An 18,025-nucleotide genomic window follows, 5' to 3' on the forward strand; every position below is an offset into this window, starting at 1 on the left:
TGATATTGTGCTTTTAAGGGTAACAAACTACATACCAGCTGTATTCTGAGCTGTAAAATATTTCAGTACCAAAATGCATGCATACATGCCTAGTTCTTATCTATCATTAGACTGAATGCAAGACCGGAAAGATTAACAGGAACATTATCTTTTCATCACTCTGTTACTCATACTGCAAGAAGAACAAAGACTTCAGTAACTCCACCCCCATTTACAGTATATTTATACAGTGTTTTGCCATGAGAAATCAGTGTCATCTTCATCATGACCATCATCATCTCTCTGCTCCTGCTGGCCTCTCTGCTGCCACACCTGACCTTCACTGGTGAGACTGGTGATTATATAACAGTATATTATGATGATTTTTAAGATGATGTTTAATTTTATGTGCTGAATAAGTTGACTGACAGCACTATCTCTCTCTCAGCTCGTGTGAATGTGGGTATAGTGAACGGCACAGAAGCCAAACCTCACTCCAGACCTTACATGGTTTCTCTTCAGAAGAACAGGAATCATATCTGTGGTGGATTCCTCATTTCTGATCAGTTTGTCTTGACTGCCGCACATTGCTGGAACGGGTAAGAGCTTGTTTAGAAATCACTTTTGACTGACACAACGACAGCAGTGCAACCACACCGTGTATCATATGACATAAATGACCATCATGACTTTATCTTTTAACAGAAAAGAGGTACTGACGGTTGTGGTTGGTGCTCATGACTTAAGCAAGAGTTCAGATCGCATCGATGTGCTGTCCTACGAACCGCATCCAGACTACTTATTCAATCCTTGTCGGAATGACATCATGCTTTTGAAGGTGACAACCTGTAATATTTTTAGTTTTTAGTTGTTCAAATAGTTTCTGATCAGGATACAGTAGCTAAATTGTGACCCTTAAATTTCTTTTGCAACTACTTGCTGTAAGAAATAACAGAAAGGATTATTTTCTAACATAAAGAAAAATGCCAAAAAAAAAAGAGTATGTCCTACTTTCTTCTTTTTTTTCTTTTCTTTTTTTTTTTTTGCTATGTGTAGGGAAAAAAAAGGGTAAAATGCTGAATATCTAAAAAATCATTGATAAATTCATTGTCACTTCTATACACCGCAGAAATTTTCTCATAATATACATTGCACATCACATTTCTCAGTGTGAAAATGGTTCGTTCGAAGATTTTCTCTCTTTAAATTCCTTTCCGTGAGCCTACTCTACTCTGTTTGGTCAAACGCCTAGTATGTTGTGATTGGTCTATAGTTAGAAATGAAATGCCTATGACCATATCTGAATTTCAACTCTGGGGGCTTCCTCAGCACTTATACACTGTGATACAAGCAGTATAGCAAAACAGGGGCACTTTATGAGGCACTTAAAGTAAAATTTGCATAAACTATGCAAGAAAATTCACCTCTGCCTTCAGGGCTTTAACCTCACAGTTCAGTCTTGATGATTAAATCTTTTATTATTAACGGTTGTGTTTTTGAATTACAGCTACAGGAAAAAGTCGAACAAAACAATGTTAAATGGATACCCTTACCAAAGAAAGGAGAAGACGTGGGAACAGATACTGTCTGTAGTGTTGCCGGCTGGGGAGGACAGACGATTAATGGCCTACCGACTAATCGTCTAATGGAGGCAAATGTGTCTATAATGAACAACACAGAATGTAGCAATAAATGGGGAAGGTACTACTACAAAGAATCACAGATGATGTGCACATATGGCCCTGGTGGATCCTGCCGTGTATGTACAAAGATGATTCACACACTTTAATAGTTAAGCTAATTTCTGAACTTAAGTTTAAACTGATACAGTATGCACTTTAGTGATGTGTTGATCTCTGTTTCTCCACAGTATGATTCAGGAGGTCCTTTGGTTTGCAGATGGGAGTTTTACTTACTCAAACATGTTCTCAGGGCAGAAAGGAAAATGATTGGTTTACAGATTCAACCAATGAAATTGAAGCAGAGGCGGGATCAAGTTTTTTTTTTTTTTTTATTTGGCGGGATTCTAGATACGTTATCGACTGTTGATAGATCGCGGGTTTTGTAGAGGTAAGTGAATTTACAATATTTTGTTAAAATTCTGAGATAAACGGCCTCTAAAATGTACTAAGATAATTGGGGAACATTGAAAATGCACAGAAATATCATCGTCTAATATCGGATCATTTGTATTTTGATTCGACTTCTAACTCCACTGCACATAAGCTGCTAATGGTCTAAATGGGGTTAAACAAGCTGTCTGTAAAGCCGATATATGCGAAGACAGAACGGAAATAATTTCATATTGATGTTATTTTTGGTCAGCTATGCTGCTCTTAAAGCAGGAGTTACACCGTGTGTACTCCGCGCTGCTCTCAGGGCTGCAGTTCTCAATAGATTCATATCGCTGTTATTTTAGTGTACTATATGCTGCTCTCAGGGCTGCAGTACTCAATAGATTCATTTTACTGTGTTATTTTAGTGTACTATATGCTGCTCTCAGGGCTGCAGTACTCAATAGATTCATATCTGCTGTTATTTTAGTGTACTATATGCTGCTCTCAGGGCTGCAGTACTCAATAGATTCATTTTACTGTGTTATTTTAGTGTACTATATGCTGCTCTCAGGGCTGCAGTACTCAATAGATTCATATCGCTGTTATTTTAGTGTACTATATGCTGCTCTCAGGGCTGCAGTACTCAATAGATTCATTTTACTGTGTTATTTTAGTGTACTATATGCTGCTCTCAGGGCTGCAGTACTCAATAGATTCATTTTACTGCTGCTTCTCAGGGCTGCAGTTCAATAGATTCATTTTACTGTGTTATTTTAGTGTACTATATGCTGCTCTCAGGGCTGCAGTACTCAATAGATTCATATTTACTGTGTATTTTAGTGTACTATATGCTGCTCTCAGGGCTGCAGTACTCAATAGATTCATTTTACTGTGTTATTTTAGTGTACTATATGCTGCTCTCAGGGCTGCAGTACTCAATAGATTCATATCGCTGTTATTTTAGTGTACTATATGCTGCTCTCAGGGCTGCAGTACTCAATAGATTCATTTTACTGTGTTATTTTAGTGTACTATATGCTGCTCTCAGGGCTGCAGTACTCAATAGATTCATATCTGCTGTTATTTTAGTGTACTATATGCTGCTCTCAGGGCTGCAGTACTCAATAGATTCATTTTACTGTGTTATTTTAGTGTACTATATGCTGCTCTCAGGGCTGCAGTACTCAATAGATTCAATAGATTCTTTTTACTGTGTTATTTTAGTGTACTATATGCTGCTCTCAGGGCTGCAGTACTCAATAGATTCATTTTACTGTGTTATTTTAGTGTACTATATGCTGCTCTCAGGGCTGCAGTACTCAATAGATTCATTTTACTGTGTTATTTTAGTGTACTATATGCTGCTCTCAGGGCTGCAGTACTCAATAGATTCATTTTACTGTGTTATTTTAGTGTACTATATGCTGCTCTCAGGGCTGCAGTACTCAATAGATTCATATTTTAGTGTACTTATGCTGCTCTCAGGGCTGCAGTACTCAATAGATTCTGTTATTTTAGTGTACTATATGCTGCTCTCAGGGCTGCAGTACTCAATAGATTCATATATTTTAGTGTACTATATGCTGCTCTCAGGGCTGCAGTACTCAATAGATTCATTTTACTGTGTTATTTTAGTGTACTATATGCTGCTCTCAGGGCTGCAGTACTCAATAGATTCATTTTACTGTGTTATTTTAGTGTACTATATGCTGCTCTCAGGGCTGCAGTACTCAATAGATTCATTTTACTGTGTTATTTTAGTGTACTATATGCTGCTCTCAGGGCTGCAGTACTCAATAGATTCATATCGCTGTTATTTTAGTGTATTTTAGTGTACTATATGCTGCTCTCAGGGCTGCAGTACTCAATAGATTCATTTTACTGTGTTATTTTAGTGTACTATATGCTGCTCTCAGGGCTGCAGTACTCAATAGATTCATTTTACTGTGTTATTTTAGTGTACTATATGCTGCTCTCAGGGCTGCAGTTCTAGATTCAATAGATTCTGCTCTCATTTTACTGTGTTATTTTAGTGTACTATATGCTGCTCTCAGGGCTGCAGTACTCAATAGATTCATATGACTATTTTATACTGCTTCAGGTACCACTGCAGAGTAGCACAATACCTGCGTGACTTATTATAGACATGTTGCTCTTGAAGCACGAGAGCTTATTTTATTAGGACCTGAGCACTGATGGTGTGAGGACCCTATTGTAATTGCTCAGTAAATTATTGTTGTTCTCTGAAATCATTTTTGAGGGCCTAAACATTCTCGAAAACTCATGAAACTTTGCACACGTGTCAGAAGTGGTGGAAATGTATGTCTCATAAGGGTTTCACAATTAGGTGTGGCAAAATGGCTTGACAGCGGCACCTTCAAAATGTCAATTAAGCACAGTTCGTGCTACGTTTAACGTACAAGTATGAAATTCGGTTGCCCACCGGTTTTCCTAAAGCCACCGGGTGCAAAGGCCCTTTCATCACTGCTTTCAGCTTTAATTTTATCCTAATATTTGATGCTTTAAAATTGGTGTCATTGTTCTCCATAGGTAATGCTAATGTTTCCAATGTTTTATTATCAGCTTATTCCTCTGCTTTCAAGGAGCATTTCTTTCTGAGATAAATGAATGGTAAGTATGCTTTTTTGTAATGTGCATTAGCTAGGCTACCTGTATACAATGTATTTTAATAAACAATAAAGGGAAAAGGGTGTAGTCTAAGACTACAAGAGTACTTTATAGGCCTGTATTTTCTGTAGAAAATGTTATTCTGTGATCTTTGCACATTATTTCAACACTAAAATATAGAATATTAAAACAATAGCTTAAAAACATTTAAATAAGGGGAAAATAATCATTTATGCAGTCTTACAAATTATGAAGTCTGGAGGACTGCATGGAAGAGGCATCGGAAGGATTGGACCCTATCCACTTTACATGGAGAGTTTTGAATCCCTCATAGAAAACAACGAAGTATCTGATGAGGTAACATTTCTCTTGTATTTTATAATTCAACTTGTTTGTAAGAAATGTTTTAAAGAGAAAGTTCACCTTCGAGCTGTACGATTCTGCTCTCTGTTGAACTATATGCTGCTCTCAGGGCTGCAGTTCTCAATAGATTAATTTTACTGTGTTATTTTTTAGAGTACTATACATTGATCTTGGAAAATAAAACTGAATTGACTTCCATAGCATAATTTTCATTTTTGGGTGAACTATCCCTTTTATGCATGTAAGTTAGTTTGGATAAAATCATTAGAAATATAAATGTAAGGCATTCAGAAGTTTTATTCTTTTCACAGTTCACAATTTCTCCTCAAAACACTACTTTTGAAAGCTTGAACTCAAAATTCTCAAAACAAGTTTGCTCTCACTTTTAGCATTTGTAATTTTGTGCTTTTTCTTTTTTTTTCTCTTTGTTCTTTGGTTGATGCCTCCTTAGATAATGGATGCTTTGTTCCATCTGTTCAGCAGGGTAAGATGTTAACTAAACTAATTTGAACATTTTTCTATATAATGGTAAGACAACAGTCTAATCTAACACACCTGAGTATTTCATCATGTATTGTGAAAATGTCTTGACGTATTGTGATATATATTTTCGATATGGCCCAAACCTGCCTAGGAGTATTTTCAATACAAGAATTATTGGAACAGTACCAGCAACACTTGTGAATGAAGACATCAAAATGGTCATAAAATGGTCGCTGGTATTGTTCGGATAATTTTTTTCATGCACTTCGTTTACCTTGTGAAGTTGCACTTATTTTAAAAATTATTGTCAATACCTTTAATTTTTTTGTTTAGAAGCGGCCAGATGTTTTGGCCATCAATAATCAGACCCTGGGTCACATTCTGGAGGGTGACACCCGGGCTAGGAGCAGTTATTTTACGAAGGTAAGAAGTACCCTGACAAAACTTGAAAAGCCAGTTCTTACCAGTGTTACAGGTATAACTAATATAGACAAATATTCATTGCTAGTCTCACACAATAGTTTTTAATTTGCTCTTACTGAAATAAAGGTATTACATACATTTCATTTTACATTCATAATTTTTCTTTCCTTTTAAGAAGAACATATTTGAAAATAAAACTAAGGTTGTTGGTCCCTTTTTGGAGGACGGGAATCATTGGACTTTTTTTGTAAGTTACTTACCAAGTAACTATGTACATATTATAAACATGTCAAACATATTGGCTCCCAGTGAAACATATTTGTTTTTTTCTAGCACTGCAGCATTGTTGACCGTACAATTACATACCTTAATTCACTTGGGGAAACAGATGAACAATACAACAAAATAGCAGAAAACTGGAGGTACAGGCATTTTTTAACCCCAAAAAACAAAATTACATTTTTGTTTTTCTATGTAAACTTTATTTTACACATCTACATTAAATATTTTTATCTTTATCTACATTTCAGCACATTTGCTGCTTCAAAAGGCTACCAGGGGCCATGGAAAAGAGTTCTCAGGAAACATAGCTTACAGCATGATAGCATTTCATGTGGTGTTTTCACAGCTGTGGTAAAATGCTTTTCATTTATTATTATTATTATTATTATTATTATTATTATTACTACTACTACAAATCATTGTCAGTTTTTTGGATCATGAAACTGTTGTCATTTGTAATGATATTGTATATATTCCACATGACTAATTGGTTTATTGGTTTTAGAAATTCCACAAAATTCCAGTTGATTATGGCATTGAACTAATCATTCTTTTTGGAACACCTTTAGTTTGCTGAGGCCATACTTGGAGGCTCGGGGGGATACCTTATGTGCTCTCCTATCCAGGAAGAGAGGGAGCGTCTGGGGACACTTCTCTTTAGTTCACTTGGTAAGTACCATGCTCATGTATGAATTTAGAGTTCCTATTGGTTGTTTCCTGTCGAAAGATTAACAATGCAGCAAATATGTTTCCTATGTGTTTCAGATAGGTCAGGTATTTGTGGTGTCTGTTTTTACAAGGTACCCAGGAAGAACAAGGCAAGTGATGCAAATGACAATTTAAATATTAGAAAATAAAGTTAGATTCTAAGCTTCAAATGATGTTTGTCCAGTGGTTTTTTGATCTAGTACACCAGAAATTAGTTGGGGAATAAAAGATAAATACAATAAATAAATGTTCCTTAGGAATTGGATAACCTTGATCTAACCTTTTTTTCATGCAAATGATCTTTCTAGGAAAAATGTTCAACATGTTTTGTAAATATTCATAAAATCTGTCTACCTGGGAGACAGGAGGATGCAAAGTGTCTTTTTTGCAAAGGTAGTACATTTTGGATTAAATGACCCTTGTGACCCTACATTATAAAATAATCCTTCTAACAACTGCAACGTTTAGGGTTAGTTCACCCAAAAATTAAAATTCAGTCATTAATTCCTCACTCTCAAGTCGTTCCACACCCATAAGACCTTCGTCATCCTCAGTATTGGGCTGAATTTCAAAACACTGCTTCATGAAGCTTTGAAGCTTTACAAATCTTTTGTTTCAAATCAGTGGTTCGGATCACTGAAGTCACATGATTTCAGTAATCGAGGCTTCGTTACAGCATAAGTGTTTTGAAATGGTCAATGGTTCACGTGAATTTGGCAGTTTGATACATGCTCTGAACCACTGATTCAAAACAAAAGATTCATAGAGCTTCAAAGCTTCATGAAGCAGTGTTTTGAAATCACCCATCACTAGATATTGTTGAATAAAGTAATTTCGTTTTTTGGTGCACAAAAAGTATTCTCATCGCTTCATAACATTAAAGTTGAACCACTGTTGCCACAAGAACTTTTTTAAATGTGTTTTTAGTAGCTTTCTGGGCATCTGAAAGTGTTAATTATTTTGCTGTCAATAGAGGCCTCACTGAGTCATCAGATATGATCAAAAATATCTTAATTTGTTTTCCAAAGATGAACAAAGGTCTTACGGGTATGGATCTACTTAATGACAGATATTTCTTTTCAGGGCAAACTAACCCTATATGGCATTTTACAATTTTAGAGGCTGATAAACTATTATTAAAATTCACTAATAGATAGTCTGTTCTCTATTCATTTAATATTATTTCTAAATACATCAATTATGTAAGAAAAAAGCTCAGGAGAAAGAGAGGACGAACCTGAGGGACAAGACAGATCAGGAGAAAAGAGGAGAAACTGAGGGACAAGACAGATCAGAGAAAAAGAGGATGAACCTGAGACACAAGACAGATCAGAAGAAAAAGAGGGTGAACCTGAGGGACAAGACAGATCAGGAGAAAAAGAGGATGAACCTGAGGGACAAGACAGATCAGGAGAAAGAGAGGATGAACCTGAGACACAAGACAGATCAGGAGAAAAAGAGGATGAACCTGAGACACAAGACAGATCAGAGAAAAAGAGGATGAACCTGAGACACAAGACAGATCAGAAGAAAAAGAGGATGAACCTGAGGGACAAGACAGATCAGGAGAAAAAGAGGATGAACCTGAGACACAAGACAGATCAGGAGAAAAAGAGGATGAACCTGAGACACAAGACAGATCAGGAGAAAGAGAGGATGAACCTGAGGGACAAGACAGCTCAGGAGGAAGCAACCAAAATGAAGGAATTCAGGAAGAAAGCAGCTCGGGACTTAACCAAGTTCAAGGTAAAGTTTTAAGTAAGATCTTGGAAAAACACAAACCTGCTTAAAAAATTGTGGACACTTTGTCCTACATGAATTTTCATGTGAAATTAAGGTTGTTAATATTGAGATATCATGCCATTTGCTGCTGCTCTGTAACTGCTTTAACCTGTGGAAGGTTTTAGCCATTGTAAAAAAAAAACAATCAGTGGTTTTAATGTTACTGCAGTGAACAATGTGATTTGTGTGTTGATTTGTGTAGTAAAGAACCAGTGTTTATATTGACACTGATATAAACAAAGAAAACCACAATGCATTTATTAATCTATAGACATAGTAATTACTTTTAACTTAATTTAAATGAAAGCATGCTATCCCTCTCCCATACTGATACTGTTACTTTTCTTTTTATTCACCCTTCCAGGGGGATTCCTGGTGGAAAGTGTTTTAAAAGTTTCAGACTCTCATCAAGCAAAAAGGTAAAAAAAATAAAAATAAATAAATGTATATATATATATGCGATTTCAATACCCCGCATTTGAAAGTGGCTCCCTGATGAATGCAAATATCTTTCAATATGAAAGCTATTTTAGGCTGGGCAGTGTAGTTGTAACCATCTCTTAGCTCTGTATCGAAGGAAAATTTGGTTTTATTTGCACTTTGAATATTGAGAGAGTGCTATTATGGTTGCACTTATTGTAAAGTGTTACCATAAAAATGAATAACAGTTTTCTCTTAAAGGTGCCCTAGATTCAAAAATTGAATTTACTTCGGCATAGTTGAATAACAAGAGTTCAGTACATGGAAATGACATACAGTGAGTCTCAAACTGTATGGCAAAAAATGGCAAATGGAGCAATAATAACTGACATGATTCATGATAACATGATATTTTTAGTGATATATATAGTCTTTCTAAATGTTTTATTAGCATGTTGCTAATGTACTGTTAAATGTGGTTAAAGTTACCATCGTTTCTTACTGTATTCACGGAGACAAGACTGTTGTTATTTTCAGTTTTAAACACTTGCAGTCTGTATAATTCATAAACACAACTTCATTCTTTATAAATCTCTCCAACAGTGTGTAATGTTAGCTTTAGCCACGGAGCACTATCAAACTCATTCAGAATCAAATGTAAACATCCAAATAAATACTCACGCGATTAGACATGTTGCATGACGAACACTTTGTAAAGATCCATTTTGAGGGTTATATTAGCTGTGTGAACTTTGTTTATAGCTGTTTAAGGCAAGCGCGAGCTCTTGGGGCGGAGAACACGAGATTTAAAGGGGCCGCGCTGCATAAATCGGTGCATTTTATAATGATGCCCCAAAATAGGCAGTTAAAAAAATTTATAAAAAAAAAAACAAACTATGGGGTATTTTGAGCTGAAACTTCACAGACACATTCAGGGGACACCTTAGACTTATATTACATCTTTTAAAAACATGTTCTTGGGCACCTTTAATCTTATTAAGCACAAACAGTAAGGTTTCGTTTGTTAACATTAGTTAATGCACTGTGAACTATCATGAACTAACAATGAATGACTATTTTTATTAACTAACATAAAGATTAATAAATACTGTAGCACATACATTGCTCATTGTTGATGTTGGTTAATACATTAATGTTAATAAATGAGACCTTATTGTAAAGTGTTACCATTTTTATTTATACTGTTTTTATTTCTATGGTCAGTTTGTGGAAAGGAGTTCAGTTAGGTGGTCAAAAGTTGTAGAAACTCATAAATCATGTACAGTAAGGTCTGAAGAGACTGAAATCATACAAAAGAGAAGTCAGTCAGTTGAGTTAGTGGCAAAACCTTTTACTGTACTTGAGTATTGTCTTTTACTGCATATGAATTCATAATCAGAAAGTAGAAATGAAATGATATTCATTACAAGATGATTAGTTAAAACATTTCAAATACACTTGCAGAATATTTTTTCTAGTCATGTATTTCGCCATTGAGGATTTCTTAAAAATAGTGTGTAAAAATCTTGTCTCATGAACTCAATCTTGAGTCTCGTCTCGTCTCGTGAGATACCCGTCTCATCACACCCCTAATATATACAGGTGCTGGTCATATAATCATCAATATCCAATATCCTCTAAAGCACCACTATGTCCAACTGCGTTCAGCATTCGTTTAGTGAGGTCTGATCGCGCTCTGACAACGACAGTGATGTCTCGCATTCATTGAAGTATATGCCACAGACCTCACTAAACGAGTACAGAATGCAGTTGGACATAGTGGTGTTTTAGAGGTAAAATTATATATAAATACTGTTCGGTTTCTCACACAAACCAATCATTTCGAGTCTTAGGACATCAATGTGTCGTCACGAGCCGCAGGGTTTAATTTGGATTTGTCTATGGAAGTGTTTTAGACTGTTATTCTTCGAGTTCCCATCCACTCATGTTATAAGACTGACAGATGGCAGCGGTTGCAGTTAAAAATCATCATTTGTGTTCGACTGAAGAAACAAAGTCACCTACATCTTGGATGCCCTGGGGCTAAGCAGATACACATCAAATTTTCATTTTTGGGTGAACTATCCCTTTAATAGAGAGGCGAAGGGAAGGAAAAGATGTGGTAGAAAAAAGTGTACAAGCAATAGGGATAACCGCACCCTGGAGAGGATTATGAAACAAAACCCATTCAAAAATTTGGGGGAGATTCACAAAGAGTGGACTGCAGCTGGAGTCAGAGCTTCAAGAACCACTACGCACAGATGTATGCAAGACATGGGTTTCAACCTGCACACAGTGCCAAAGCTACCAGTACCTGGTTTAAGGACCATGATATCCCTGTTCTTAATTGGCCAGCAAACTCGCCTGACCTTAACCCCATAGAAAATCTATGGGGTATTGTGAAGAGGAAGATGCGATATGCCAGACCAAACAATGCAGAAGAGCTGAAGGCCACTATCAGAGCAACCTGGGCTCTCATAACACCTGAGCAGTGCCACAGACTGATCGACTCCATGCCACGCCGCATTGCTGCAGTAATTCAGGCAAAAGGAGCCCAACTAAGTACTGAGTGCTGTACATGCTCATACTTTTCATGTTCATACTTTTCAGTTGGCCAAGATTTCTAAAAATCCTTTCATTTTATTGGTCTTAAGTAATATTCTAATTTTCTGAGATACTGAATTTGGGATTTTCCTTAGTTGTCAGTTATAATCATCAAAATTAAAAGAAATAAACATTTGAAATATATCAGTCTGTGTGTAATGAATGAATATAATATACAAGTTTCACTTTTTGAATGGAATTAGTGAAATAAATCAACTTTTTGATGATATTCTAATTATATGACTAGCACCTGTATATATATAAATGGGTTATTAATTATAGCAAATTATGCTGTATATCAGTTATTTTAAAAAATCAAGTTAATTATCTTATTGCCATGGTTCAAATCCTTCTTTCTTTTGTATACTCTAAAGATTTTTTTTTAAAGATAAAGCACCTCTGCCTTTTCAAGGATTATTATAATGTACATAACACATTGATATTTCAGATACCTGGTCACATCAGATGAACTACAGAGGAGGTGCTCTCCCCCAGAGAGTTACTCTGCAAACACTGTAGTGGCTTATCTACGGAAGGCCAAGGGACAAAAAAAGAAAATTACAGAGACGCTGGCAGAGTTGGAGGTGAACCCCTCAAAGCGCACAAAGTTAACTTCACAGTGCTCCAAACTTTGTGAAGGTAAAAATATAGTAATAGTAATAACTCTAAAGGGAATTCTGAGACCAGTATCCTTGTTTTGTGGTTTTGAATCATAAGTTTCTTTATAATAGTAAAATTTTATAACAATATAACTTCCACTGAAATTCCACATTACTTATAACTGTATTGTTATACAGTTATATAAATGTATAAATAAAAAGTAAATATAATCGTAGACAAGTTGTCTTGCCACTATGAGGTGTTCAGTTTTACCAAAATAGGTCAATATATTATGTTAATAGCCTGATTTGCTATGTTTTACTACCAGTTTTGGAATATACACTGTAGCAAATTAGCTCAAAATAAATATGAATAATTAATTATAACTAGTTATAATTAATTATTAATATTTTAATCAGTTAATAAAATTAACTTAATGNTGCCAATGTGATCTCAGTTAACTATACATTTGCAACTATGGAACATTAATACCAAAATAGTTCAAAAGAGAGAATTAATACATAGAATAAAGCCTATAAAAGGAAAGTCATGAGATGGGAAAATTGGATACATGTTTATACATTTCCCAAGTGGTTATATAGAGAATACATAGGATTAAGAGAGTTTATTTGTCCTTCTCAGGAAGAATGAGTCACTAGTCTCTACAGCATTCTTCTGGATCATAAAAGTACCATATAACTGTAACAGGACACCTAGTTGTGCCTGTGTGCTAGCTACACTTGGGATGCTGGTTGCAGTTTTAGGGGGATGAGTTCAGAGAACTTTGATAGTGAGAGTGAGTTTATGGGTAATTCATTAAATACAATGAATAATTGTGTGGCTGATTGGTCCAGATGCTACAACACTCACTGTCCACTTTAATAGGAACTCCTGTACACCATGTCCTTCATAGAGTCATACAGTCAGCCAATCATATGGCAACTGCACCCTGCATAAAATCATACAGATACAGGTCAAAAGCACATCAATCATCAGAATGGGAAAAATGTGATCTGTGATTTTAACTGTGACATGGTTTTTGGTTCCAGATGGGCTGATTTGAATTTCAGTATTTCAGAAACTGGGTCTCCTGAGAATTTCTCAAACAACACAGAATAGTTGGGTGGGGTTTGGGGGTAGCAACTCATGATCACTCTTTATGACTGTGGTGAGAAGAAAATCATCTTAGCACGTATAAGACATTGAACCTTAAAGTGGATGGGCTCTAACAGCAGCCATGAATAAGAATCTGCAGATTTCATGGGCACACTCACTGGACAATTGAAGACTGAAAAAGGTGATTTTTTTTTTGTTCAACTGTACAGTTTCTGTGCCTCAGATTAGGCATTTGCACCCCCATAATTATTGCTTATTTAATATTTTTTGTACCATTCTGTGCAAACTCAGAGACTTTTGTGTGAGAAACATCCCAGTATATCAGCAGGATCTGAAATATGGCACCAACAACCATGCCACGGTTATTGTGTTGTTGATTCTGATAGTTGATGTGAACATCATTAACCGAAGCTCTTGAAATGTATCTGCATGTTGTTGTTATGTTTACATTATGCTGCTGCCATATGACAGGTGGTCTTAATAAGGTGGATGGTGAGTGTATCCACATACTTCATCTTTTGTTATTTTGTTGTACTGCTTCTAAGTTGGACATTATTACAAATAATTTTGCTGTTGTATTTATTTGTATTTTAGATGAATGCAAGGATCTGGCTGGGGACGTAATGTTTCTTGCCACAAAATTCATCCCCCAGAAAAGGGTGGGTGAAGCCTTACTAGAAGAGGGGAATGTCCATGCTGCCATCGTCAAAACCGAAGACTGCAGGTAATTTAATAACAATTTATTACTACACTTGATGTTAAAGGGATAGTTCATCAAAAAATTAAAATTCAGTCATTAATTACTCACCCTCATGTCGTTCCAAACCCGTAAGACATTCGTTCATCCTCAGAACACAAATTAAGATATTTTTGATGAAATCTCTTATATGAAACAGAAGATTTGTAAAGATTTGAAGCTTCATGAAGCAGTGGTTTGAAATCACCATCACTAGATATTGTTTAATAAAGTCATTATTTTGTCATTTTTGGCACACAAAAAGTATTCTCGTCACTTCATAACAGGGACATGCACAGGGGGGTTGCTCAGGTTGCCCGGGCAACTTCCCATATGCCCTTCTCGACTCACGTTGCCCTTCTGAGGTGGAAAAAAAGAAATAAAAAAATCGTACAATGGATGCAGAATTTCACGTAGGCCTAGATAAAAAAAAAAAAAAAAAAGAAGCTGAGCCTGCATGAGCGGCACTAGAAGGAGATTGTTGCGGTTGTCGGGTGAGACGACTTAACGTTGTCGGAAAGGTGAGTAAGGTTATAATCGTTAACGAAAACGAACGAAAAAACGAAAACTAGGTGGGAAAAAACATCGTTAACTGAAATAAAAATAAAAACAAGGCATTACAAAAAAACATAACTAACCAAAACTGTAATGTGTGTTTGGCAAAACGAACTAAAATAAAATAAAATTATAGATTAAATGTCCTTAGTTTTCGTCTTTGTCAATGTCTTTCATAGAGCAAACGTTCAGCTGCATTTCATTTCCCTGCGTCTCTCACTCACGCGTCTCTCTCACATACTCGCGCGCGCACACAGCCCCTCCCCTCCGTGCACACCGCGCCTCCATGAGAATTGAGAACGAGTGTTGGAAGCAAGTTCGCGAAAGGTTGGTATCTCGTGAAAACCTTTACACAATCACACATTAAAAAGTGGTATAAAAATATTTTTAATTCTGAATATAATTTTGTCAGTGTGTTAATGTCGACCCGAGAAGCGATTGCTACTGTAGCAAGTTAACTAGATGCAAGTTTGAGGTAAAATGCACTTGGGTTGTCTATGTCAAAACACTATTTAAGCTGTAAGTAAGGAATAATTGATGACGGGCCATTGAATTATTAGGAAAATAATGGTAGGGGAGTGCCCTTTTTTTAGGTCAGAGCAACTGCCCCTCAAAATTCCTGTGCACGTCCCTGCTTCATAACATTAAGGTTGAACCACCGTAGTCACATGACCTGTTTTATATATGTCTTTAGTACCTTTCTGGGCATCTGAAAGTGTTAATTGTCTTGCTGGCAATGCAGGCCTCACTGAGCCATTGGATTTCATCAAAAATATCTTAATTTGTGTTCTGAAGATGAATGAAGATCTTATGGGTGTAGAATGACATGAGGGCGAGTAATAAATGTTGATTTTCTTTTTTGGGTGAACTAACCCTTTAACTTAATGATTCAATGATCAGTTGAACTGGAAAACTAAATAGCTTTTTGTATTTTCTATTGCAGGAAGACATTGAAAGAAGTAAAGGCTGCTCTAGAGAAAAATTGGGACACATTTGACCTGGCAACACATGGTCTTGGTCCTGCCGTAATAAATGGCACTTTTTCGTTGATAGATGCGTGTCTTAAGGAAAAGATGAGAGCACTGAAAAAAAAAGACTCCACAGATGAGTAAGGTTCCCCCACTTTATTTTGTTTACTTGTATTGTTTCAAACTCTTGTTTCTTGATGTTCAGCTGTACAAAAAAAAATTAATAAAACATTACAAAGAACTGTGTTTTTTATTTATTTTTTTTAATCTCAATTACTTACAATTCATATTTGTTCCTTTAATTTGTTCTTATACAAAGTATCTGTACAACACTCATTGAAAAAAGACAGTAGCAGCAAGAGGAAAAAAAAAACATTTTGGCTAGGCAAAGCAAATAGTGATTGTTTCATCAATGAAACATTTCTTATCTCTACAAGATCAAACACGTTTTTTCTTCTTTTTGACCATGTAGGTTACAGTGACTACATCTTTTGCTTTTTTGACCCTTTTACGATAATTATGAAGTGCAGTCACTTTTCTTTTTCTTGACAGTTTAGTAAACTGTGAAAAAACTAACTTGTGTGCTCTTTCAACTAACCTGTACACTTCATTATCCTCACAAAATTTTTCTGATTTGCTCCACTCATGGAGATCTGTAAGCATGGCTTGCAGTGTAACTTGTTTTCTCTCACTGGACCTAAAGCAGTGTGAATCATCAGATATGTTCTCAGATGATGTTGGGTACAGAATGTTGTGAACCAATATACATACACATACCTCTCCATGGCTATTCGCAATGCATGTGCAAAATTTGGTCCCTTTACAACTTACAAATTCTACACTCCCATCAGAATGATAGACAGTAAGGTTTTCATCGACCCTGAGGTAGGATTCACTGTCAACAATTTTTTTTGCTACTTCTGCCCTAAGATCTTGAATTATAAGTCCTTGTTTCTCTGCAATGTTCTGTGAAAAAATTAAGTGTTTGCACACACATCCACATTGGAATCTTTTGCAGTCGCATTTGTGCATGACCAAGTCCACACTGTGACATTGTGTGCTTGTGTCGGGTGGAACCAAACACACTCCATTTTTTATCTCCACTTTTGCACCCAGGCCTTTTGCAATCATAGAATGGGCGGCATTAGTGGTCTCTTCAGTGTTTGCTCCTTTGATTCGTCCAGTTTCTGTGAGGTCATCCAGGTAACTGAACAATGAAATAAAAGAACAAGTTAGGAAATGGTAAACTATTGTAAAAATGAAATGACTGAAAAAAGCAAATACCCTTAAACATTTGTATAGATTTTATAGGCTATAAAATAATTAAGGAAAAAAGGAAGCTGGGAGCTGACAGACCTTTTTACTGAATGATTTGTGCTAAGGAAAAGATAATGTCATAGACAACAGTGAATGTTTATTCAAGAGCTTCCTGTATCCAAACAAGCTGATAATGGCAATAGGTAGTGGCCAGAGATGATCTCTATGCAATATTATCACATGATTCTATATGTCACATGATTTCTGTAATTGGCAATTACAATTTAGCACCATAATAAAAGTAATACATTGAACTATATATACAGCTAAATATATTTACCTGTAATATTTTTGGACATCACCACACAGTAAGCGAAGAAGCTGATCAATCCTGCTATTTATTCTTCCCTTAAGGAACTGGTACTTCATTGTAAGAAAAAATCTGTGTACAAAAGTTAAGAAACTTAAAATATCCTTAATGAATATGTGTCCTGGATATCATGTTATTTAAAATGTGATTTTAGGGCATGATGTTATAATTTTAGTAGCTGACCTCTCTGCCTTGTTGTTGGTTTCGCTGTTATGGTGATAAAATGACCTGCCAAAATTGGACCATAAATCACCAAAACAAATCCACTGATTCTTGAGGTAGGTTGATACATGAGAACTACCAAGACATGTATCGAGCTCTTCACACTTTCTGGATGACATGCTGTTGAACTCTTCTTCCTGTAAAGAAAAAGACACAACATTGTAGAGTTATGCCACCTTAAGTTTACGCACATTTAAAGGGGTAGTTCTCCCAAAATTGAAAATTGTCATTTTGTGTCACTCCAAACCTATATGACTATTTCCTCAGTGGAACACAATGTATATTTTGAAGATTGTTTTTTTCATGCAATGAAACTTAATGGGTACAAAACACTTCCATATTCTATTGTGGAAAAAAAAATCTTTTGAATTTGGATTTACATGAGGGTTAGTAAAGAATGATTTTAATTTTTTTGTGGGAACATTTTTAAAAGACAATTCATTAAAAATCATAATACACATAAATTTGACCA

The 18,025-nt window shown here is 35.7% G+C and overlaps 3 protein-coding genes across 5 annotated transcripts in view; 2 read left to right on the forward strand and 1 right to left on the reverse strand.

Moving 5' to 3' along the window:
• On the forward strand, positions 1 to 4,907 carry LOC125252432 (granzyme B(G,H)-like). The gene is made up of 6 exons (XM_048165740.1): positions 1 to 325; positions 428 to 578; positions 685 to 817; positions 1,487 to 1,738; positions 1,850 to 2,049; positions 4,620 to 4,907. Exons 1-5 carry the CDS (start codon positions 265 to 267, stop codon positions 2,045 to 2,047), a joined length of 795 nt encoding a protein of 264 aa, XP_048021697.1. The 5' UTR covers positions 1 to 264; the 3' UTR covers positions 2,048 to 2,049; positions 4,620 to 4,907.
• Positions 4,056 to 15,945, forward strand: LOC125252425. 2 transcript variants are annotated; one of them, XM_048165718.1, is made up of 14 exons: positions 4,056 to 4,667; positions 4,903 to 5,021; positions 5,479 to 5,511; positions 5,844 to 5,933; positions 6,109 to 6,180; positions 6,267 to 6,355; positions 6,464 to 6,566; positions 6,785 to 6,884; positions 6,981 to 7,033; positions 7,232 to 7,316; positions 9,070 to 9,124; positions 12,178 to 12,368; positions 14,040 to 14,169; positions 15,680 to 15,945. In XM_048165718.1, exons 1-14 carry the CDS (start codon positions 4,661 to 4,663, stop codon positions 15,846 to 15,848), a joined length of 1,296 nt encoding a protein of 431 aa, XP_048021675.1. In that variant the 5' UTR covers positions 4,056 to 4,660; the 3' UTR covers positions 15,849 to 15,945. The 2 variants fall into 2 exon arrangements, with proteins under 2 accessions (XP_048021675.1, XP_048021685.1); XM_048165728.1 differs by having other exon boundaries at positions 6,112 to 6,180.
• Positions 15,860 to 18,025, reverse strand: part of LOC125252416 — a 13,022-nt gene continuing 10,856 nt past the window's right edge. For both annotated transcript variants that reach the window (XM_048165695.1, XM_048165702.1), the window contains 3 exons: positions 17,515 to 17,690; positions 17,302 to 17,403; positions 15,860 to 16,911 (listed from right to left, as the gene is read on the reverse strand). In XM_048165695.1, the coding sequence (XP_048021652.1) occupies positions 16,143 to 16,911; positions 17,302 to 17,403; positions 17,515 to 17,690 (1,047 nt within the window). In that variant the 3' untranslated portion in view covers positions 15,860 to 16,142. The remainder of the gene's footprint in view (positions 16,912 to 17,301; positions 17,404 to 17,514; positions 17,691 to 18,025) is intronic.

Source organism: Megalobrama amblycephala, linkage group LG2, assembly GCF_018812025.1.
Source record: "Megalobrama amblycephala isolate DHTTF-2021 linkage group LG2, ASM1881202v1, whole genome shotgun sequence".
Lineage (NCBI taxonomy): Eukaryota > Metazoa > Chordata > Actinopteri > Cypriniformes > Xenocyprididae > Megalobrama > Megalobrama amblycephala.

Coding starts and splice junctions, on each gene's coding strand:
- LOC125252432 (XM_048165740.1), top strand. CDS start 265: ATGACCATCATCATCTCTCTGCTCCTGCTGGCCTCTCTGCTGCCACAC. Junction 326..427: donor GCCACACCTGACCTTCACTG/GTGAGACTGGTG, acceptor TCTCTCTCTCAG/CTCGTGTGAATGTGGGTATA. Junction 1,739..1,849: donor GCCCTGGTGGATCCTGCCGT/GTATGTACAAAG, acceptor GTTTCTCCACAG/TATGATTCAGGAGGTCCTTT.
- LOC125252425 (XM_048165718.1), top strand. Junction 5,512..5,843: donor TGTTCCATCTGTTCAGCAGG/GTAAGATGTTAA, acceptor TTTTTTGTTTAG/AAGCGGCCAGATGTTTTGGC. Junction 14,170..15,679: donor GTCAAAACCGAAGACTGCAG/GTAATTTAATAA, acceptor TTTCTATTGCAG/GAAGACATTGAAAGAAGTAA.